We start from the raw sequence: 23924 nt of genomic DNA, 5'->3' as shown, positions 1-23924 counted from the left end.
AGGTTGTATTCCTTTGTATTGGTGTTGTTTTATTATGATATCAATAATGACATGAGGTTCAAAGCATAAGGGAGCTAAAAGCAATTGATAAACTCAAACAATGAGTGGAAAATAAATAGCAAGAATCAGAGCCTCGTCTAAACAGGCGTCAATGAAAACTAGAAAAGAACCCCATCATAGTAAAACTAAAGCTCAGCCAACTAGAATAATGGAAACATGAACCAAAACACAGGCTTGCAAGACTAGAAAAAACATGAAGTAATCGTAGAAATCAAAGACTCAACAATATCACAAAACATCAAAGCCACTATTAGAAAAGAGATCAAATCAGGAATCCAAAACATCAAACACTACAACAATCAAATCTAAGAATCCAAAATTTATATCCACAAAAACTCTGGGACCATGACAGTAATTTATTTTTTATTTCTCATCTTCCACTTTTTGCTTTGCATGACAAAAACTGACCCAAATTATTGGCTGTTTAAGCCTTTCATCTTTCAAAAGATTTTATATGATCTTAATATTACAAAATTTCACTTACACAGTTGATAACTATGGGATTGAAGCTATCTAATTCCCCTCTTTCTATGTATTTTCCCCAAGACACATCACTGCACATAAATGATAGATCTAGGAGAACAAAGGTCAGAACTAAGAGCCACTTTGGAGCCATGTGGCCAGTAGAGGGCCCCAAAAGGGTGTAAAATGTCTCACTAAAGTTGTTGTTTGCCATTAAAAGATAACATAAAGTAAACAAACAAACAAAAAACACTCACAAGGGCGAGAACAGCATTGAGGGTAAAGTTGTGGTGCTATTTTTAGGTACTACTGTGTTAGTAGCATAACTTCTTGGCTCGCTTGTAGCTACTACCATGACTATGTTCTGTGAGTTTTTGGCTCATAAAAGTGAGAGTCAAATACATTTAATAAGTGCCTTTAATAAGTGTTTACTGTGTTTATAAGGCACAGCTCTGTTAAAATGCATTTACACAAATAAAAACTGTAGATACCAAATCTCCAGCAATGTATGGACACTGGCTACTGTTTCCTGGGTATACTGGGGAATATGAATGCACAGTCAACTATCCAGGTAAGCCAGGTTTAATATTAATATTGGAAAAAAATATATATTGTCAATAAATATTGTTTGTTTGAACATCGGTCATTTCTTAGAGATGGAAACTGTTTTAACGAGGCTGTAGTGGGAGCACTGGGTATCAGGTGTGACTAAATGTGGTTCACAGGCGGAATTTTGCTTGGGGGTGGAGACAGGTCAGGACTAAGTCTGTGTGCAACTGCACATGAATGCATAATTTTCTTTTTTGTTACGTGATTAAGATGGACCGCCATGGGCAGACAATTATCACAATTTAATACGCTTATGCAAATCTAACATCTATTCATTAGTGTGGAGTGCTTTTCTTTCCCAGTTGGCATCATGCTGGCATCCTAATTAGTCTGATTTTTGAAAATAGGGATGTAAGGTGAATGCAATTAAGCCGTAGGAAAGAAAGCCGCAGAGGAACAGGACAGAAGAGCTAACAACTGATTTTTTTATTCTTTACTTTCTGATTTACAGATTGCACAGCAGGGTGTAAACATGACAAAAAATGAAAGGACAACTTTACAGAGACAATTGTCTCAGAAAGTAGTTTATGTCGTGGTAAAATTCTGAAATACAAAAAAAAGACTATAAAGAGGAACTTTTTAAGGGATCTTTGGCAAACCTGATGGCAAAAACTCCTCTGTGCCTCCTTTAAAATGCTATCTTTGTGGTAATTTGAGAGTTGTCTTATTTTGAATTATTTATACAAGTTCACAGGAAATCACAAAAGGTCTTCAGAGAAGCAAGGTGCATGTGGAGGCACTCATACACGTAGGATTATAATACGCTGTTACATAATTTTATAAGGCCACTGATCAATGCAAACGAATAAAATCATAAGATCATAAATTATCGAGCCGTCAACACAAACCTCAATCACAAATGAATACTCCCCTTGATAATTACCAGCTTCCTGTCACTTTCCATTCAGTGCGGTCGACGCTTGCTTTTGTTACATCAAAAATTGTGTAGAGCAAAAACTAAGCCAAGGAAGATGCATGTGTTCAGCAGATTATAAAGGTACTCAGACGGCAAATATAGACTGGAAATGAACAATAAAGTAAAAAAATAATAAAAATGAGATAGTTTTCAATATTATTTAGATGACATGCAAGAGATACATGGAACAATGTAGTTCAAATACAGACAGATAGGCAACAAATCTGAAGGCAGCAACAACGGGGAAGCACTTTAAAGGGAACAGACTAAAATATTTAAAGACGTTCCATTACAGAGACGCATCACAGCAGGCCGTGCTTCTTGCTTGGGCAACCTTGGAGTTTGTCTTGCGAGATAAAGCACTGCAGATGAAGGAACCAGCCTCTATGACTTTGGCAATGTTCACACCCTGCAAAAACATCCCAGCATCAGTAAAAGTGCAATTAATATAATAAGCACAAGATAAACAAGAAATGGCAAGTTTAAGGTTTTCTCACTGAAATTAAAAGAAGACGTGTAACAGGTGACAGAAAATTAACCCGCAGTGAATCGTTTCTACCAGCAGGGGTAGGAATTGTTAAATAAATTGTTCCTGAGAAGTGTGTGCAACACCACAGTCTTGCACAAGTTATGTAGAACCACTAATATGATCAAATAAACTGTTACAGGGCAGTATGTTTGGAGAACGATGTGTTTATGTGAGTGAGCTTTGAAAGATTGTACAACGTTGGTTTTGTTGAGATTAGACACAAGTGTACATACACACCAGACAGTGAAGTCATACTTACTGTTTCAATGCCCATGCCATGAAGCATGTAGAGAACATCCTCTGTGGAAACATTGCCAGATGAACCCTGAGCGTAAGGGCATCCTCCCAGGCCAGCTACTGCAGAATCCACCACAGAGACCCCCATCTGCAAGGACAAACAACAGAGGCATTCGGCAAATCCGTGAAAGACTTCATGTCAGGTAAAATCCAGGAACAAAGATCTTTGTTCTATTGGGTTGTTCTGCCTGGTGCCGCGCACCTTGCCAGGCCTGTGGTTGTGTTTTACAGCTGTTTCTGAGAACCGTGGGCTTAAGGCTTGAAGATGAGTGGGCACAGAATGTCCCGCAGTATGGCTTAGTCATCCTCTTTGTCAGCTCAAACCACCAGCACCACATAATTATGGCCTTGTTCATATGACAGGAATATTATAAAGGCTGAGCAGAAGATTTCATATGTTTCTGATTGTCCTGGTTACTCATGTTTTTACAGCACGACTCTGCTCTTCACCATAGGGATTCACTTTCTTGCCACATCGAGAAGACATTTTTTTTCCCCTTGGCTGCTTAGTGTCCAATCAAACTGTGCCAATAAACTTAATGCATTTGTACACAAATGTGCTACAAAAAAAATCATTAATGGCAAACTATTTCGCTGATCTCCTTGATTACAAATGTTTCTGCTTTCTAAGGGCCTCTTTGTTTACACGAATGTAAGAATATACAAGAGATAAAATTCAAGTTGTGTACTCTACTGCGTTTTTTTTTTTTTTGGCTCACCAGCGCTCACAACAAACATTACTGCTGAAATTTGTGGGAAAGTTTTTCCTTTTTTTACTGCCGACGATAGCGAGCGCCTGGCCTCCATATGAAAATTAATGATGCGTTTTCAGTTGTTCTTCTCAATCCGTTGCTTTTGTTGGACAGCTTACCCAACATTATAAAAGGCTGCCCAGGAAACAGTACCCCGGTGCTTTTGTTGCAGCTCGATGTTGACATTGAAATTTACAGAAGCACATTTTACTCTTTCTCTGAATGCCCATATTACTCAAAGACACACAGTCACTGTTCTTGCCATGGACGTGCGCGACCCAGTCATGAATAAAACCTTTGTTTTCACACCAAGACAGGCCTTCAGTTTTCAGAGTCATTATGGACTAAGGTCTTGGGATGTTTTCCACATGTCCCTGGGATTGTCATGAGAATATTAAAGATGTTTTCCAGCTTCCGCGGTAGAACCAGATGTCAGAGGATCCTACAGTGAGACAAAATTAACACACTGATCCTCTCAGTGGCACTGGGTCATGAAGGACCGGTACCCCACAGAGCAGGACCAAGCAAGTTAAATTAAAAGAATCTCTATTGCTTTTTTGGAACAATGATGCTAATTGGTTGCTTTTCCTCCAGACAAGAACCTACTTCTTTCAGGGGGCTGTCTGAGCCAGCCGTAATTGCTGTTTATGTTGGCAAGGGAAGAGGAGGAGGTGGGTAGAAGGAGGAGGAGATCTACTCCGGTGTGTGCAGTGCACGAGATTTCCAGACCTTGGTTAAAGCCAGAGCAGGATATTGTACTAGGCAGAATTTTTTGTAGTATAAACACAGAGTTGTAATCTGCCATGCCAATCCTCTCGCTTCTAGCTATAAGGTCACAGGTCTTCAGCGTACTGTTTCCGAGAGGAACAGAACAAACCCTTTCAGCAGCGTGCCCCGTACCCCTGGACACTAATCACGCAGGAACTGGTGGTCAGCAGCTCGGGCTTGCCAATGCTCAGTTAGGTTCACACTACCCAGAAACCAGATGTGTGCTCAGTGTTAAAAAGCCATACTGAGTGAGCTGCGGCTATATAAAAACAATGCATTCCTGGGTAAAGACACTGAACATTTTCAAACTTGCATGATTTGGGATAAGCTTGTTTACATTCTGCGCTCTGAGTGGACGAGGCTGAAGATGGACAAGCTCCCATTTTGGTTTTATAACTGCGTCACAGAGCGAGCGAAAGAAAGAGTGTGCATTCAGCGAAGGACACGAAGCAGTGATGCTTCACCCACGACTACATAAACCGAAAGGCTGACAGAAACTGTCACGGATCCCGTGCTGACACTTATATCACTTCTTTCGAGGAGCGAACCCCGGACAGCAAAAGGCAAACAAGCACTTAAAGAATAAATAAATCACATTTTACTTTATCATTTCCAAAAGAAAATAAAGTTTGACTAATGTGATGTGACAAATATGAAGTTATTCAACTTTAATATGCAATCCTATTTTTAATATAATGTAAATGAATACTAAAAATACTACTACTAATGATAATAATAATAATATAACATATTTATCACCTTAAAACATGAATTTGGTTGGAATTGAAGAAAAAATATAAGAAAATAAATTCACAGATAATCCAGTTTCTTAGGAATTTATGTACTTGCTAATTAAATTATTTATTGATTTTGAATAATAAACATTTATATTTCAGCTCTTCATCTGTATTTATTTATTTTGTATAACAGCAATCGTCCCAGGGGCTGCAGATGAAAATGAGCTTTTTGACCCATTTATTACATCAGTGTTGCTTCCTTTACATACATGTTAAAAGCTTTTTTTTTTTAAATAGTTAAAAAAAAAAAAGTAAAATAAAGCCTAAGAATACAGAAAAAAGAAAAATAAATGTTCTTTTACTGTTATTTTGTCCTTTTGTGGTATTTATGTGGGTTTTACGGTTGTCTTTTAAATATATATTCCAGTATGTCACAAGGGCTCATTTTAAAAAAAGTTAATAATCTATAATAAATATTTTCTAGTTTAGCTGAAATTGATTTTACTTGTTTACTCAACAGAAAGTATCGTCGGTGGCTTTGATTCAGAGCGGATTTCACTCTTTGAAATAGCAAATCACCAGTCACAAGATAAAATGATCCTTTATAACTATCCATTATAACTTCTACCATTCAGTCAAAGAAGTCAACATAAAGTTGCACTAAAGTTATCAACACACTGCTCAACACAGCTGCTAGGTAACTGGATGTTAGTAAAATATGTTAGTAAACTAAGGCTGAACAGAGTCTCATGTATGGAGACAAAAGAAAATACTGCAGATGGATGTTATTGTCAGTAGAGATCTCTAGTGTGAGCCCAGACAGGTTATACTGTATTCCCCAGCTGCAGTAGTACACAATACACCAAAATTGCAGGTAAGATTAAATAATTTTCCTTGCCAAGCCTGTGAAATCTAAGTACATACATTGTCATTGTGTGACCTGCCAGGGTAGGTTTGTAACAAAGCCCCCCTAGACCTCCTGAAAAAAGGTACAAAGACTAAGGAATGTCTTTATCGGGAACAAAAGAGGTGACTCAGGGCTGACAGCACTGGGGGAATTCATTTCTCTCCCAGTTGGTGGTGTGGAGTTCTGGCACACAGTAATGAAAAACTATGATAAAATCTTTAATTTCCTACTTGTTTATGGGTGAGCAAATGGTGAGCTAAATATCCCTGGCTGCTATTATTTCTTGTGGCCATGGGGCAGCTGCAATGAATCATTGTAAATATGATCCACGCAGGAATTTCACCATCTCTCTGTACTTTTTCTTTTTCAAACCATTCAGAATCAGATTTAACCTTAAAAATATTTGCTTCTTTACATGACATGGATCAGCTGCCTTTCCGAACAATGTTTGACCATAAATTGTACCAGAGAAGTACAATATTAGATTAATTCCATCATAATTATTAGAAGGGATAAGTGTTCAACTGCAAGTTTCACAACGGAACAACAGTTTCTTTAGTGGATGTGTAACATTAGTGAATGAATGAATGATTTCATTTACACGTTACATTTGCAGTCATACAGTGATTTGTGCAAACTGAAGCATAAATACTATACTAACGTTTACAGTCGAGTAAAATAAAGTACTTGAGTAGACGTTTCTAGAGCTGCGTCTGCAGCTGCAGCACCATTCATCACATGCTCACCGTAGAGCAAATGAAAGGATCATTTTCCACTGGCCTTTAAGCACGCCATTGTCAGAAAGTTCAACAGCCAAGCGGCAGACGAGCTAGAAGCCCCCCCCCCCCCCCCAGGGCCCTTCGATCCACCTAGCTCTCAGTCGCTTTGTCCAATAGACACTGAATAGGTGAGCCTTTGTGCTGACCCCCTCACATCTGTTGACCCACCCAGCCCCCAGTGTGCTTCCTCCTCTGTGGTGACAATGCGCTCCAGTAAAACTGATACAGCCCTGCCTGCATTGCCTCTGTTTTATGTTTGGATATATGTCAGGTTTACTGGCTCGCAACAGGCAAAGTGGTGACAAATGCCCCCACGACAGCTCCTTCACAAAGATTCACAACCCAAATGCACTTATAGAGTGTATACCTTTAACTGTACAATACATATTGTTAAGTTCATTAAGATTCTGGGATTTTTTTTTTCTTTTTGAAAGCAGTTTGTGAATCATCTTGCTTTGTGGGGAAGCTTAGATCATGTTTCTTAATGCCGATTTTCCTCGTTGACTGATGGTTTCTGGTTCTCTGTGTGTCCCATTGTAGCCTACACATACACAACAGAGAACACATTCATCATGCCATAGACTGACAGACTGTCATTAAAGCTTAGGCACATATGTGCGCTTTTTAAAACGTAAAAAAAACAAAAAAAATTTTAAGCTCTGAAATACTCTAATATAAAAGTTTGCAATAAAAAGTTTTACATCATTTTAAAGTGGCATATATGGCCAAAATAACTATACATCAGTCTTATTGATATATTACATTATTTGGCTTCCTTTTTCCTGACTCCAGCGGAAAATAAAAACAATTTTTCCTTTTTCTCGTTGCAAAGAAAGGACACTGTATTTCAATGGACTGTAGCATGTGAGCTGAAAAGTGTCTAAAAAGATGGATTGGGAGAAGTTTAACAAATGATGCTTCCCAGCAGGGATAATGATTTAAATCAACCTAAAAAAAAACAAAGACCTGTGATCTCTATGATGCTGGCAGAAAGTTGAATGATATCCTGGAACAAGAATCACCACCTCTATTTTGCCTCCACATCTGGTTGCTCCTCTTCATGTCATCATGAGTAACTACATTGATTTATGCAAAGGCCGGGCATTTATCCATAATCGGTCTGTGGTTCTCCACGAGAACATTCATATTCATCACAGGGGGAGGGATGTGCATGTGAAGGCAAAGGTACCCCAAATCCACTGGGAAAGCAGAAAGTAAAGCTGTCAGACAATTTAACATGAGAGGATATGGGGATCAAGAGGACGATGCATTGCTGTCTTGTGCTTGTCCAAAAGGAGAATCTACACTACAAACTACGGCAAGAGGGCTTCCTCTTCTAACTTTACCAGCATTTATACGCTTAACACAGACCTCTCCACTTAAAAGTGTTAGCACCTTTTATGTCTCTCCCACAAGAATCAGAAGGTTTTTGTCTCACAACAGAGGTGTGGGCACATCTGTCCTCCCAGAGTTGTCAGGCTTTATATTATCCCTTTATTCTTTTGGATCTTTGAACTGTTTTACCTTTCTGCTTATTCAGAGACCTCCATACCCTCCAATCACACCAACAAATTAGCTGAACTGTGTCTGATTGCCTCTGTTTTTAAAGATCCCTCTCGGCTGCCTGTTAGGTTCAGAGAATTTTTCCAAAATTCACAGTTCCTACCCTATCCACCTTTCAATAGTCCTGGAGCTAGTCTCCTTCTTTTATTGACTTCCATTTACAAACTAACTTCATTTACTTTTAAATTTTTGTTTTTAAGTTTTTGACTGTTTGCTGTCATTATTAATGTATTTTATGTCTAATCTTAGACTTATGAAATAGCTGCACAAAAGCTGGTTTACAAGACAGATGTAGGGCATTAAATAAGATAATCCTGTCATGTACTTCATGACAGATGGAGAATTAAGGACCGTAATGAAGCTTGGAAACGTTCTGGTGTCACAAGCTGATCCTCAACAGGTGTCATCTGTTGCTTTTATCATCTAATAGTTCTCTAGTTAAACACACTAGACTGTCTATTTGATTCCTTTTCAGATTTCCATCTGCTCTCTTTGTTTGTCAAGCTAACTGCTTTGACAAAGACTTTGCTCTACTTTCGACTTAAGAGCTCTTTCTGTCGCTACAGTACTCATAATATTAACAACTGCAGTAATAGCAATAACTATAAATAACAATGAATAATAAATCTAATCATCATTAGATCATTAGCAATTTCTGGTTCTGAGATTACTGGCAGTACCACATCTTAGGGGTTCTTATCTTATCTGGAGTGCACTAAGAATGTTGGCAGTGCTTGCCCATAGGTGTCATGGCAATGAACCGTTAAAACTTCTTGTTTTCTTGGATATATTAATTATAGTAACAATAATAATAATATAAACAATAACATAAGAAACAAAATCATCATAGGTAGAAGCATAAGTACTTTTGAGACTATTGGCCGCACAATACCCGTGTTCTTACCTGGAGTGCAGTAAGGATGTTGGGCAGTGCTTGCCCATAGGTGTCATGGCAGTGAACTGCAAGCGCATTGATGGGCACGTCCTTCATCACCCTCTGCAGCATCTTAAGCATAGATCCTGGAGTACCAATACCAATGGTGTCTCCCAAGGAAATCTCATAGCAGCCCATTTCATATAATCTCTTTGCCACCTAAAAATAATAAAAATATAGAAAATGCTCTCTTTATAAGAGGATTACATAGTAAAATAACTTTTTTTTCCAAATATAAGTACCATGTTATGTTTGGTTAGGCAGTGAAATGGAAGAGAATATAAATGCTATATTTTACATTTCTTCAGTTAATTCAATCTGTGCTTACGGAAAGAATATGAACATTTATTGTGATTTTTCATTTAGCAATGAACTGACAATAATTAGCTTTGAGTTTTGACATATATATCGAAAAGCACTGACATCCACAAAATTAATTAATTCCAGGAAAAACAAGTTAAAAAAAAAAACAAAAAAAAACAGAAAAACAAAACCAGAACAACGTCTCAAGAAACGATTCAGTTTAGTTTAGATCATTTAAATAAATGAACAGATAGGTTTTAAAAGACCTGTAAGTGTAAAGAACAATCCTACCTCTGCCACTTTGGAAGGTTCAATGTGTCCCTCATGGGGACACCCAAGGGCACAAGAAACATACCTGAGAAGATAAAGTTAACAAGTATCATTATTTTGTCAGTTTCAGCAACTGACAAAAAAACAAAACAAAAAAAAAAACGTCAAAAGCTGTTGAACATTTTCTATACTATAGTGTGCTCTTCAAAAAAAAAAAAGAATTGGGTCCAATGTGTCCAGAAGCCTATTAGTGTTTTGGTGTCCTTTATGGGCAAAGCAGTTCCTATAATTTAAAAAATAAAATAAAACACACACACACATTTCCATGATATGATAAAAGGCCCACATTAGTAAAAGTTAGCCTGTTTGGTTTACCTCATCTGGCCTCGTGGTTTACTAATGCATAGATATAGTCCTGGTGAACATCTGGAACTTTGCTATAACAGTATCATTACTGAACTGTGTGTTTTCTTCTATATAAAAACTGCAGTATGTTCAAATGCCCTGTTTTCCTATGGGGAAAAGTGAAAATCTGTGTGAAGCTCAGAAATCAAGGGAATTGTTTTCATTTCATTTCATTCATTTTGTTTTCATTTTTGTAGCAGAGAATTAATAGGCAGAATACTAACCCTCGAACTGGAATTTGTCGCTTTTTGGCAGCGTTAATGACTTCCTCAAACCTCAGCATACTTTCATCAACAGAACAGTTAATATTTTTTTTACTGAAGGTTTCAGATGCCGACCCAAACACAGCCACTTCAGTAGCACCAGCTGCAACCTTAAATCGCCAGAGAAAACAAACTTGTAAAACCGTGTTCACTGTGAGTCACGCTAACGTAAGTGCAGGAACTATTTTAATAAAAACAATGTAGTGCCAACAGTTAACTCAAACTGACAAGCTTGAGTAAACATGATGAATTATATGAGTAAAGGTATATAGCACAGGTCATTACGCTGAAGTGAAAATTCATGCTTACAGCATCCTGAAAGCCTTGCAAGTTAGGTGTCAAAACAGGATACTGAACATTAGATGCTTTCTGGATTCCTCTGAGTACATCAGTGTGGTCTGCCATCTAAATAAAGGGAGGAAGATATATTAATTAGATGTTAAAGGTAACAACATAACAGGCAATAACATAGGTAAGGTAATAACATAATAACATATTAACATGTTCCTGGGAATTCACAAATGCTTTCACACGTTTGAAGGCAGCATTAAAGATCAAATTAATTATCATTTTTCTCAGTACAAAAGGAGACACGTGTTAACGTCTGACTTTGTATCCAAGTAGTAAATAGGGGTACAATTTGATTGAGAAGGAGAAAATGAATAAAATACTTTCTCCAAAACCATCTCCAGCTCCAACAAGGATGCTAGAGGAGCAAGAAAGAGGGCCTAATAAATCACTCAGCATTTAACTGCAGTTCAAAAAGAAGAATTCTTACCTGTGGGACCCACTTTGAAGAGACAAAGCTGGTGGCCTCGATCACAGACAGGCCTGTTCCTGAGAGCATATCTATCAGCTGGATTTTCACCCCAGTTGGAACAATCTCCTGGAGAACAATGAAATTGAAATAGCTTATTTTGTATTTGAGTCCTCTCATGATACAGTTGGAGATGTGACAAGCAGATATATGGCTTAGTATTTTGCTGTGCTGCGTGTTATTTATACAGATAGCCATATTTGACATGATCAATCTTGCACTTGCTGAAAACTCTGAGATAGCTTCGCTATATGCCAAATTTCAGGTAATATGTTGTAGAAATAAAATTACTTCCCCCCCATCCAGTATAATCTCTAAATGGTAGGTAAAGAGAGTGAACTCAGCCAGAAGCTGTGTCATCTTTCCTATTCAATTTCAAAGACAATGTGAAACATATGCTTCTAGCAATTATGGCACAAAACCCATATGTTATGAATTGTTATATGTATAGAAAAAAATGGGAGTTTCCAGGGAGGATTGTGTATAGTATTAGAAAACAAAGGTACCCATAAATATAAATAAGGTTTGTGATTGTAATTGCAGAGTATACCTTTTCATTTTGAAGTCCATCTCTTGGCCCAACTTCAACAATTTTAACAAACTCTGGATAGGCATGTCCTGTAATTGTCTGGGAAAATATCAAATGGGGGGGAGGGGAATAAATAAAAAGAGAAACACCGCTCAACAAGACACAGAACACGGAGAAGTCAGCCATCCTTTTACCGTGGGATGCTCCAGGTCATGTTATTTCTAACATGAATAACTTTCAACCTCAACCCAGCTGAAACTTTAGAACCCAAATATAAGCTTGCTATGTCATTAAGATGCAAACTCATGAGATGTGACACAGAGGAAAGGCTGGGAAGAAGGGTTAGAGTAACTCCACTAAAACCGCAAGGAATATTCTGAGGATCAAGGTATTTTTTTTTCCTGATCTCAACCTTATAATTTTAAAGAAAAAGACCCTTGTTGAACTAAATGCAAAACCTCAACAGACCTTAAAGATTACAATATGAACCTAGCAACAGTGATATTTAAGCAGAGAGTGAAGACCACATATCTGACTATAGCCGTCAAAAATATCTATTTAAGTTTTTTCCAGTGGGGAGCAGTAAAACAAAGAAAGCTAACCGATATCCCAGCTTAACTCTTCTACAAGCAGGCCTGAAATGTGAAAGAATCCACTCAGTTTAAATTTTTAGTCTAATCTTTGTCAATTTTCAAGGGGTAAAGAGCTAATGTGTTATATCTATGGAAGATAGATATCAAATATTTATTCAGAACAAACTGAGCACACAGTACTGTGCTCAGAAATATACAGTACTGTGCAAAAGTGTCTAGCTACCCCTTGTTTCTTTATATTTTACTAGAAAAATGGAAAATAGATGCAGTTGTTTGCTGAAACGTGTGCAAACATACATGGAAACAGTGTATTACACGAAAACAGTGTTTGTGCAATTCTAACAAGCTTGAATGTGAATGTTTGATTTGATCACCTTTATTCTTCAACACAGCTTTAACTCTTTTAGACAAGCTTTCTTGTAATTTATTTTAGTCTTCAGGAATAGTTCTCCAAGCTTCTCGAAGGACATTCAAAGCCCTTCTTTGGATGTTGGCTGCCTTTTGTTTGATTCTCTATCAAGATTATCCCACACTGCTTTAACTGCTTCAATAATGTTGAGGTCTCGGCTCTGGGGAGGCCAATCCATGGTTGATAGTGTTCCACTGTGTGTTTTTCTATGCAGGTATGCTTTCACTGCACTGGCAGTGTATTTGGGATGATTGTCATTTTGAAAAATGAACATATTCCCGAATCAGACCCTTTCTAGGTGGTAATGCAAGGTGGATTAAAATCTGATGGTACTTTTCTGGGTTCATAATTCAATTTTGACAAGATCCCAAACACCATTGGCCGAAATCCAGTCCCAAACTATGACAGAGGATTCTTCGTGTTTTACAGATAGCTGGACAGGAGACAGGAGACAGGTACAACAGACTGTTGTACAGCCACTCTTCCACTGAGACTTCAGTGAACAGTAGATAGATTAAGTATAGAGGCAGATGTAGCTCTCAGTTCCTGTGTCAGTTCTTTTCCACATTTTATCCTGACTAATTAGATAAGAGGAACAGACACTGTTTAACTACCATAGATAGTTTTTCTAGGTGTGACATTTCCTCTTTTATCCACTTGACTAGTTTCCTCAATTTTTTTAAGGCTACACTACACACCATGCAGAGTTTTAAGCTAAAATTCGATCTTTACTAAGTTGTCTGTCTTTTAATGCATGGCTCAGTGTTAAGTGGTGTAACAAACAAACAAAACACATTCCTCTGAAAATGGTTATGTATAAGGACTGAACTGAAAATGAGTGAAAAAGCAACCCAGAAGTTAAAAAATTACATAAAAGACTTGGAAACCACATATACAGAAACAAAAGTTGACTGAAGACTTTGGCACAGTACTGCATGTGGTTTAGCTTGTAATATCTTTAACTGTTATGAGTGAAATGTACGTTTTTTACAGATAGGCATGAACTATTTGTAAAATATACTCATACTTTGGATTACAAAAATGTTATAAAGTAAAAGTGAAAATAAATTCGAAAATGCAGGAATAAAATCGAGCGGACTCTTTCACTTACACTACTTTTACCTCTAATAGGCTACATTACAACTGAAAATGAAGCCTGGGGCAGCTCATATTCTGTTGTATTTTATTTTATTCTATTCATATTCTATTGAGTGTATTTTATTACCCCAAACATACATAATGCTAACGTAATACTCTTATTGAGAAAAAGGTACTCGCATGTTCTTCTTCTTCTTTTTTTAACCACCTTAGTTACAGCAGCATCTGCGCATCTGCGCATAGGTGGCCTTGTGTTGTGCTCCTCTCTGCTCTGTCATGAGGAAGTCATGTGGCCGAACATGTGCAGTTGAATAAAAACAAGGAAAACCGACGCCCACCTTGTCCTCCTGCAGCCAGCGTCTCAGCCACGGGTAGTCCTCGATGAGTTGCTCATAGCTCAGGCAGTGCTTCACTGTGGTGGGCACGTTACCCATCCGTGTGGCTGCTGCTCAGCCCGCTGCAGCTCCGTGTTCTCCGGGAATAACCTTCGCAGATCGCGGGAACTACCCAGAGCAAATTAATGTGTCGCATCCGTGTGCTAATGCAGGCCTGGATGGCGGAGGGCCTCGCTGCATGCAGAGATTAAATATGAGGATGGCTACTTACAGTAGAGGATGACTCAGCGGTTGTCATGACAACCACATCTCCTAAAGTGGGGGGAGGAGGCCAGAGAGCGAGAGAGGAAATTAAGCACAGAGGAGTATTTTCCTTTATTTTTAAGGAAAATAAATGAATGAAATAAAGAAAATAAAGGCCAGGAAAAGGTGCTTCCTTCAGTTTGAAAGCTGGTGATTTTTTTCTTCTTAATTGATTCAACAAGTTCACATACACATTCACCTCCCTGTACTGCTGAGAATTGAAGGTTTCAGTGTAACAGCCTGCTTTGATTGATCTCCTGTGACCTGAACCGGCGGAACAGTTTCCATTGCCAGGCGTGCCACTGCTGCCAATGTCAACTGCATATTGTAATAAAATCCCCCGTTAAGCCAAGGCAACATTTACCAGAGAAAACAGGCATTCTGAACCCAGATGTTAACAATAGAGGGGCTTAATGAAGTCCTCGCATTCAACCATCTCACCAAGCTGAACTGCCCTGTGATGAGAGACCTGTACCTCAATCTCCTAGGGGAGGAGGGCGACTCATGCGATCAGCCTTGGGAAAGACATTTTTTTGTAGCAGACCTAAAATTTGATGACTGTCAGTTGTCACCCTAAATGTTTTAATCTAAAGAGTGTATTGCCTCTAATGACTTTTAAAGGCTCCTCTTGGGTACAAAAATGAAATAAAAGCAGAGCAGCATTATTCTAAAGGTTTAAACTAAAACTAAATCTAAATCTGGTTTTGATTGCAGTGCATTTCTCCAAATTAGTATTTGTTAAATTATATTTGCCAACAGATAAACTTTAATTCATATTAATGGTGCTCGTGGTTTGTTGGGTTTGAAATTCTTTTCAGATGATTGTGAATCCGAAACTGCAGCTCATCTAAGTCTGTACTTGACGTCTGTTTTGAGGGGAATGATTGGACTCCTGAGGGGGAAAAAGGCCTTTTTAGTGTATAATTTTGATAACTGCATCAACCGCTTAAACCGAACCAGCCTTTTCATATTTCAGCTTTCAAGGAAACTCAGCATCTATGGTTTATCTTCTTGACAAAAACCAGCTGGGGAAGGTCACTTTAAAGAACTGGCCTTGAGGGGTTTTCCCCATCTAAGGAATCAATATAATGCAGGTGAGTTTAAACACTATTACCAGAACACAGTTCATCCAACAAGGAAAACTGTATGTCCAGGCTTACGCATTTGACATTTAAATGGTATAAAACTAGAACAAATGATCAAAATTTAGTCTCAATGTTCACATATAATTTCAGTTTTTTAGATATGAGCTACTGAATTTCTCAAAATGTGAATTAGAGTCCACTATAATCAAATAGTGGATTGTTGTATAATGGCATCAATAAATCTGTGTGACTGCAAAATTCAAAAATGATTGATATCTGCTTTGTTCAGCAATTCAAACTAAAGTAGAATAAAGAAGCGAAAGAAATTGACAGTGCATTCGAATTAGCAGGTCACCAACACAGTGAAACAACTGCACAGCCTTAAGATGTCTTCTAAGAAGATTAAACTCTGTAAAGAAACATAGTCTCCAAGTTTGTGTAGATTAGGCAAACAGATATGCCCTGACAGGAAAGGGGATGTCTCTGTGCTAGTTTGTTAGCTTCTCCTGAGAACAATATATTTTGCACATGAGGATTCTGGAGACCAGGCAGAAGATGAATGCCTCAACATATTAAATAAAATTCAAACATTGTCACACCATGTTTATGAACTTGGAAACAAATTCCATTAAAAAAAGAACAAGACTAGACTCTGTTGCTCTCTCTCTTCCTCCCTCTCTCTGTATCTCTCTCTCTCTCTCTCTTTACAGAGGTAGAAACAGATGTGAAAAACAGTACTTTATGGAGTACAGGTTTCGGCATGGCATGAAAGAAGTTTTAAACTCTTAGATACACACTCAAAACAAAGTGGAAGGGGAAAAAAACAGGAACCAGAACAAATCAATTTTCATCCTCCATCCGTCTTCAATTTCTACATCATGAATGTAACTGAACTGTAACAACAAGAGAGTTCTGGTGCTGAGCGAATAGCACATCATCATCACCATGGAAGTAATAATAATGACATGGTCTTTCATATACAGAGAAGATGAAAAGGTTTGTTGGATATACACCCCCAGACCACTTGATGCATATAACTGAAACGGAATCATGCATTACATATGCTGCACAGAAAAGCAAAGAAGAATGTACATTTATATATGTGTGTGTGTGTGTGTGTGTGTGTGTGTGTGTGTGTGTGTGTGTGTGTGTGTGTGTGTAGAAAGAGAGAGAGAGAGAGAGAGAGAGAGAGATACATAAGCGTGTGTGTGTGTGTGTGTGTATTTATGCTCTTATGTTACCCTATTCAATTTTCAGTTTATTCAAATTTGTACCACAAAAAACCACAAACATTTTTTTAAAGAAATAAAATGTGAGGTCTTTATAAAAATAGCAGCGTGTCCTACAGTTTTTTCTGGAAGGCCGACCACTCTTAGCCAACTTTCCACAGCTCCCCTTTGAGACAGCATGTGTGTTAAAGATTATCCTCACAGTAATCACACCACTGAGCACCCTATGGTTTTTACTCACAAAAGCCTCTGACTGATGTTTTGGGTATGAGTCCACACATTATCATAAAGGCTGAGCATCATTTGTAGTGCACATGCGGTCTACTGGAAGGCTGTGGGAGTTGTCTTTTTCATAATAAAGATCACTTTTCTATATTTATTAGTGAGTGCAAGTGTGAAATGTTAATTGGGGCGATCGGGGCTCAAGAGTTAGTAGTTTGTCCTATAATCGGAAGGTTGTCGGTTCAAGCCCCGGCTGCGACAGTCTCGGTCGTTGCATCCTTGATACTTCACCCATTGCCTACTGGTGGTGGTCAGAGGGCCCGGTGGCGCCAGTGTCCAGCAGCCTCGCCTCTGTCAGTCCGCCCCAGATCAGCTGTGGCTACAATGTAGCTTGCCATCACCAGTGTGTGAATGGGTAGATGACTGAATGTAGTGTAAAGCGCTTTGGGGTCCTTAGGGACTAAGTAAAGCGCTATACAAATACAGGCCATTTACCAATCCACACTGTTTAAAGGAGCAATAAAATCAGATCATTCATTCTTCACAAAGCCACTCCTTAAAATCGCTTTGTTACAAATGAATTTAAGAGGATGTTTCTAAGCAGCTGGATATTTATTGTGCAGATTTTTATATTGCACCACAGAGGACTTCATGGCTGGATTACGGCTCCACCTGGATCATAAAGTGTAGAGATTTCCTTCAGTGTATTCTTATCCTTGGTGGGAGAAACTGAATTTCACAGCATAAGTTACAACTGCCAGAATACACATGAGCTTGGTTTAAGTCATCGCTGTTGACATCTCTGTGTGCCTTCAGCTGTAAACTGATAACAGTAGTGTGTTTTACTAATTACTTTACTGGATGTGTGGGAAGATCGGGGTAGAAAACACCAACCAGGTAAACTCAAACTCATCGTAAGTCACACATGCCAAAATACAGTCGGCAGGCAAAAGCCCACAAAAATCCATGCAGGCAAACTGAAGAAAGAGGCAAAGAGTAAGAAAAATAACCAAGCATCCAGGAGATAAAGAGTCTAAGAGTTTGGACAGATAATCTAACAGCAGACGAACATGGGAGCTAAGAATCCTGGGCCAATTGCTCCAAAGGGGATGGGAAGACCCAGGTAAACACTCAGTTAGGTGGAGCAACTCAGCTCAGTCAGACCATGATGACGACTCTGGAGGGCAGCCAGGAGGCTCAGTAAACAGGGGAGGCTACTTTTGAGGTTGGCCTAGTGGTAGGGTAGTCAGGCAAGACCAAGGTTGGAGGTGAGAAGAAGACTATCTGAAGGCCCAGCAGGAACACTACAGAGAGAATAGAACCTCTCAGAAGACTGGCGGTAAAGATGGAAGCTCTCTGGAGGTCTCTAAGGCTGGCGAGCCAGACATAGTACTTCAGGCAGGATGTGGAACAGAAAGCTTGGAACCAGTGCAGTCAGGCATCTGCCAGGTATCAGCAGAGAGGGCGGATGCTTCTTAGCTTGGATGTCAGCCTGAGGGTCCATCAGGAGGGATGACTCTGGAGCTGGCGGACTGACTGTCAGACTGACTTGGGAGCAGTCTCTGCACTCACCAGTTGCAAGATGTAGCACTCAAACTGAGCAACAGTGAAGAAGGCAGACTCTCTGGGACAGTTTGTGTTGGCTGTGGAAACAATCTGGGTTTAGCATGGGTTGATTCTGAGGCAGGATGTCATTGAAAGAAAAGGTTAACCAGGTCTCCACAATAAAGTAGACTCCTGAGTATGAGGTGGAAGAGCAGGAACTGGCTAGGGGTCAGCAGGCCCACTTCTAGGACCTGTGGTGCTGCGGTGAGTTCAGTGGCTGGGCCAGGCAAGGAGCTATGCTAATATGATGACCAATAGCCCTAAGTCTAGCCAACTCTGCTACAGGTAGAAAGCTAACTGACACAGGAGCTGGATGAAGATTTCCTGACAAGCTAGTGATCAGATGCAATGAGATAGACAAAGGACTAGCAGGTTGAAAGCTACCACACACGAACTGTTCCATATATTTACTCAAATGATTTCTTTTTTTTGTACCAGTGAAAAAATTCTGCTATGAAGTTGGGCATTTTATGGACAAGAGTCCATGTGGGAATGACTCACTTTTGGAGCATGCTGCAAGTGACCACTTCAAGAGCTGCAGTTTTTGGCTAATCTGTATTGGCTTGATTTTTCTGAGCTAGAGGTTGCTGCTTGGTTCAAATGCAGGGAGTTGTTGCAAAACCATAAGTCAAGATTCATTACCTAAAATGTGACCCCCAAAAAGTATTTTAGGGCAAACAGAAATACAAAGAAAGGCTAAAGTATATAAAAACCATTTGGAAAAAACTGATGCAGGAAGCAAAGTAACAAAAAATGAATAAATTCAGAAAAAATAAAAGCTAACACTAGAGCCTTTTGAGGTACAGCAATTTGAAACCTCATTCATACAGTAAATCGCCATGATTATTACAAGACAGACACGGATTTGGATTCAGAGACAGGGAAATATCCTGTTCATCAGCTTTTGTTTATATGTTACATTATTTAAAATTCCACATGTTCTTTGACAAAAATAGTCCAACCCAAGCAACATGGAAAAAGAAGACAGCAGGCATGGTTAATCATAACATATCATGTTAGAAGCTATTTTTGTGCTAAGAAAAAAAACACAAAGGAATCTCTAAAGACTACCATGCTCTATGCATTTCCATGGAAAAAATCTGTTGTGCAAATGCTGCATGCAATAGAAAGAGAAAACGGCTCAATGTTCGATTAGCATTTAAAAACATGCAGTATGCAAAGTAAACTGGACATTTAAATTTTTAATTCTAGCCTATTTCTTGCATCCCATCAGGAAAGACCAATGCAGTTTTAAAACATGCTAATAAGACTGAAAGGAGAACATTTTTAAAATATAGAAAGAGTTGAAATGCACAGGTGCCAACTATAATATTAATTGGAGTTGACAGCTGAGTTCACAAACAGTCTGCTGTAAATTAGAGAACCTGAGAGCCCCTCTTCTCTTACTCTCAAAGATTATGCGCATAAGGGAATAACAAGCAAACATAATAGTGTTTCTGCACTGCCCCTTGTGAGGACACATTCCTCGATGGTCCTACTGCAGCCTTGTCATACCAAACAATGTGTAAAAATGTGACCCATATGGTCTCCTTTTCAAGAGGGTCTGATTGAGCTATATGGAAGCCATAGCCCACCCACAGAATACAAATAAGGAGAACCACATGTGGGGAGATGAATTAGGTAAACTACACAACATTTTTATTAGATACAATTTCACTTGCCTTGTGGATGGACTGCAAGGTGACACTTTCAAAATAAACTCTGAGCCACAGAAAGAAAAAGATCTCTGGTTGACACAGTGTAAATCAATAAAACATGGAATTACTAAACTAAATGAACAACGGCTATTATTTTGCACAGCTATATTAGACTGAACAAAATGTGATCAAGCCAAGCTTTGTTTCAGTCATCGAAACTGCCTGCAGCCCACAGCAGCAGTAATTGATCACATCAATGATAGTCAAAGTCAAAAATGTTCAGGTTAATTGTGTGGAAGTGTGCATTTGCAGTGTACCCAGCATATTAATCTCCACTAAGGCGGCGAATAAATGTTTAGTTTCACAGTTTGTGAGTATATTTGTGAACAGTTCCAATTCCAATTCATGAACAACTGGTTACATGTGCTTTTTATTTCAAACAGTCTGATTTGCATCACTTGTTTAGAAAATTGATAACTCATAATACTTCAGATGCACTTTAAAATAAACTGGAACAAACTATTGGAAATTAAATTAAATACTCAAAAGGGCCAGAAGCCTTAAGTTTAAAAAAACAAACAAAAAAAAAAACCAGTGTTAAAATCATATGGTGGACTTTGTGTCATGTATGGCAAGGTACCAAGTTTTATCATACAGGGGTGAACAGATATAAATATGTGTTGTGTACAAAAGTCTTAACCCACCCCCCTTTTCTTCATATTTTTCTTGAAAAATGTGAAATAGGTGCAGCAATTTATTAAAACTTCTTCAAATTGACATGGAAATACATCATGTAAGGTTAAAACTCAAAACAAATAAGATTACTTTAGTTGCAGAGGCTTCGTGAAGGAAGCTCCTCTTTGGATCTTGGCTGCCTTTTGTTCTGTTCTCTGTCAAGATGACCACACTGCTTCAATAATGTTAAGGTCTTAGCTCTGGGGAGGCCAATCCATGTCTGGAAGCGTGTTTTTCTATCCACGTATGCTATGACAGTGTGTCTGTCATGCTAAAAAATAAAGCTTTTGCCAAGCGGACCCTTTAAATATGGTATTGTCAAAATGCCAAATTTGGATTAATCACTGCATAAGACTTCTTGCCACAGATTTTCAGTCCAGTTCTTGTGTAATTTAGCATAGCACTGCTTTTTCTCCCCTAAGAATGGGTTCTTGACAGCCACCATTACACTGAGACAAATTCTGATGATGCTTCAGCAAACAGTAGCTGGACCAAATTGAAGACTCAGATGCATCTTTAGGTCCTGTGTCAGGTCTTTTTTTCTTATTTCTTAAGAAAATGACTTTAAGATACTGCTCATCTGTTTATGCCCATCAAACTCTTATCTTTGGCACTTTTTGTAAATTAGATTACTTTTTCTAAGACAAAAAAATAGAAACAAATGATGTGTGTGACAGGCTGCTATTACAATTTAAAACTGGTTCTTTACTTTAAATTGTATGGTTGGCCCAACACTGGTTCATCGCTTCAGCTAGGTGACTTTTTATGCTAGAATGATTCATAGGTCAGGGTTAAGTGGCTTAACAAACAAAACATTCCCCTGAAAGTGGTGAAGTACAAGGACTGGACTGAACTGGCTGAGTGAGAAGGCAGCCAGTGGCCAAAGAAAAATTATGAAAGACTTGAACATTATAAGAAAGTCTGGCTCCTTAGAAGCAAAGTTTAAAGTAAGGAGGGATGGCATGATATTTTTACATTAGACAATACTTTGCTTTTTCTATCCATCCTCTTCTGCTTATCCTTATTAGGGTTGCAGGGGGCTGGAGCATATCCCAGCTTCTTTGCTTTTCCAGTATTTCTAAAATATTTCTTTTTGTGTAGTTTTACCCATTTAGAACCAGCTCCTCTTGACTATGGAAATCTTTTAGACGATGACTGATATGCTTCACTGCACTAAAAGGAATTACATTTTTAAAAAGGAAAAAAGACTGCAACGTTCTGCCTCTTTTAAAAAAAAATTAATCTGTGATTCTAATTTTGTCATCTCTAAGTGGCCACCTCTGTTTGTGGTCTGACAAGATTAATGGCACGTTATAGCAGCTTTTTGTATTTGTTTTTCAGCATGGGTCAAAGCATTTCCTGTGGTGGTGGATTCGTTTACATTAAAATGACCTAAATCCTCAAGCACTTGTGACTTTTGGCCCAGTCAGGTAGGAGCTTCAAGATGATGTCTCCTTAATAAATATATCCTGTTTGCTGAATAAAAGAACATGTTCTTAACAGCTGCTGACATGGATACCTCTGTTTTCTTAATCAGGTAAAGAGGATAAACATGTTTGTGGTAGAAAAAAAATATCAGCACATGGAAACGCATCTCAACATTATGCAACTATGTTTATGTAAAGCCAACAGCATGTTGTGACATATACTATAAACCGAGTGCACGATGCATGAATAATTCACAAGCAACCATTCAGGAAAGGTAAACTACCAGAGGTTGTGACCTTTTTCAGAAGTGGCCACTACAAGTGCGGATCTGATAAATGTCAAGGCACCTCTGACTCACTGCTGGCTGCTTTTGACCGCGGGGGTCTCGGAGGAAAAGGGGCCACTATATTAATCCGCCCCGAGTATGGCAATTGTTACCCTTTCATGTGGTCAAGAGGTTACTGTTGAGGAGGGTTGTGTCATTTTGGAGAACCTAAATAGAAGCTCATTCATAGCAGCTCCTGCATTACAGACAAGGAAGAAATGTAGCTGAATTGGAAAGAATCCATCATATTAAACAGTAGATGGGATTGTTAAGTGCTAGGAGTAATCATGCCAGGCAACAGGCCACAGGAATGCAAATCACCCCTCAAGCCAAGAGTTAAGTTAGCAGGTGGCCTCTTCTATTCACTGAATGTCAACACTCCTTTTCGATGGAGCCCACATAACATCTGGGCAGGCCAGCCACTGCTTTTAATTAAGTGAAATACAGTCACTCAATGTTCTGTCAGAAAAAATGTTATAAAACAGGGAGGGTGGAGGGGGAAAGTGCAACAGTACATATCCTGTGTTCAGTGAGGGTCAACACAGTTGTGCAAATAAATATTAATCCTTAACCTAATCCCTGCATTTCCAAGACCATTGAAGAGTTCTGCGTAACCATAGTACTTTTTTGGAAAAAGCACATTCCCTCGCACTTTTCGGGAAGTCCTGCTTATCCATGGATGAGTGCACCAACACTCACTCGGTTTTGTTTATGGTTTCCACTTTGTTTCCAAGGTTGAATCTTAGCTCGAAGCAGATGGGCAGTGACAAAATGTGAATTTACAGCATGCCGGTAAGTATATATGTATCAAGCATGTCACATAAATAATATGGTTGATGGGAACTTTCCACCATAATCTGGAAAATGTTGCTTTTCTCTGCTGTCATTCTCATGATAATCACTCTTTTGGGCTGGTATCGGAGGTCACAGCATTGCCTCGCTGGTAGCACTGTACTACTTAGCATTACCGCTCCCTAAGAGCATGTCATCAGGCTCTGT

General features: G+C 38.7%; 1 protein-coding gene across 1 annotated transcript; it reads right to left on the bottom strand.

The window, feature by feature from the left end:
* Positions 1–1535: 1535 nt before the first annotated feature.
* Positions 1536–14626, bottom strand: hmgcll1 (3-hydroxymethyl-3-methylglutaryl-CoA lyase like 1). The gene is made up of 9 exons (XM_026189169.1): positions 14339–14626; positions 11922–11999; positions 11333–11440; positions 10864–10959; positions 10516–10664; positions 9908–9971; positions 9284–9472; positions 2836–2961; positions 1536–2456 (listed from the first exon to the last, which is right to left on the bottom strand). Exons 1-9 carry the CDS (start codon positions 14432–14434, stop codon positions 2337–2339), a joined length of 1026 nt encoding a protein of 341 aa, XP_026044954.1. The 5' UTR covers positions 14435–14626; the 3' UTR covers positions 1536–2336.
* Positions 14627–23924: the final 9298 nt, after the last annotated feature.

This window comes from Astatotilapia calliptera, chromosome 13, assembly GCF_900246225.1.
Source record: "Astatotilapia calliptera chromosome 13, fAstCal1.2, whole genome shotgun sequence".
Classification (NCBI taxonomy): domain Eukaryota; kingdom Metazoa; phylum Chordata; class Actinopteri; order Cichliformes; family Cichlidae; genus Astatotilapia; species Astatotilapia calliptera.
This window is presented reverse-complemented; position numbering and strand designations above follow the sequence as displayed.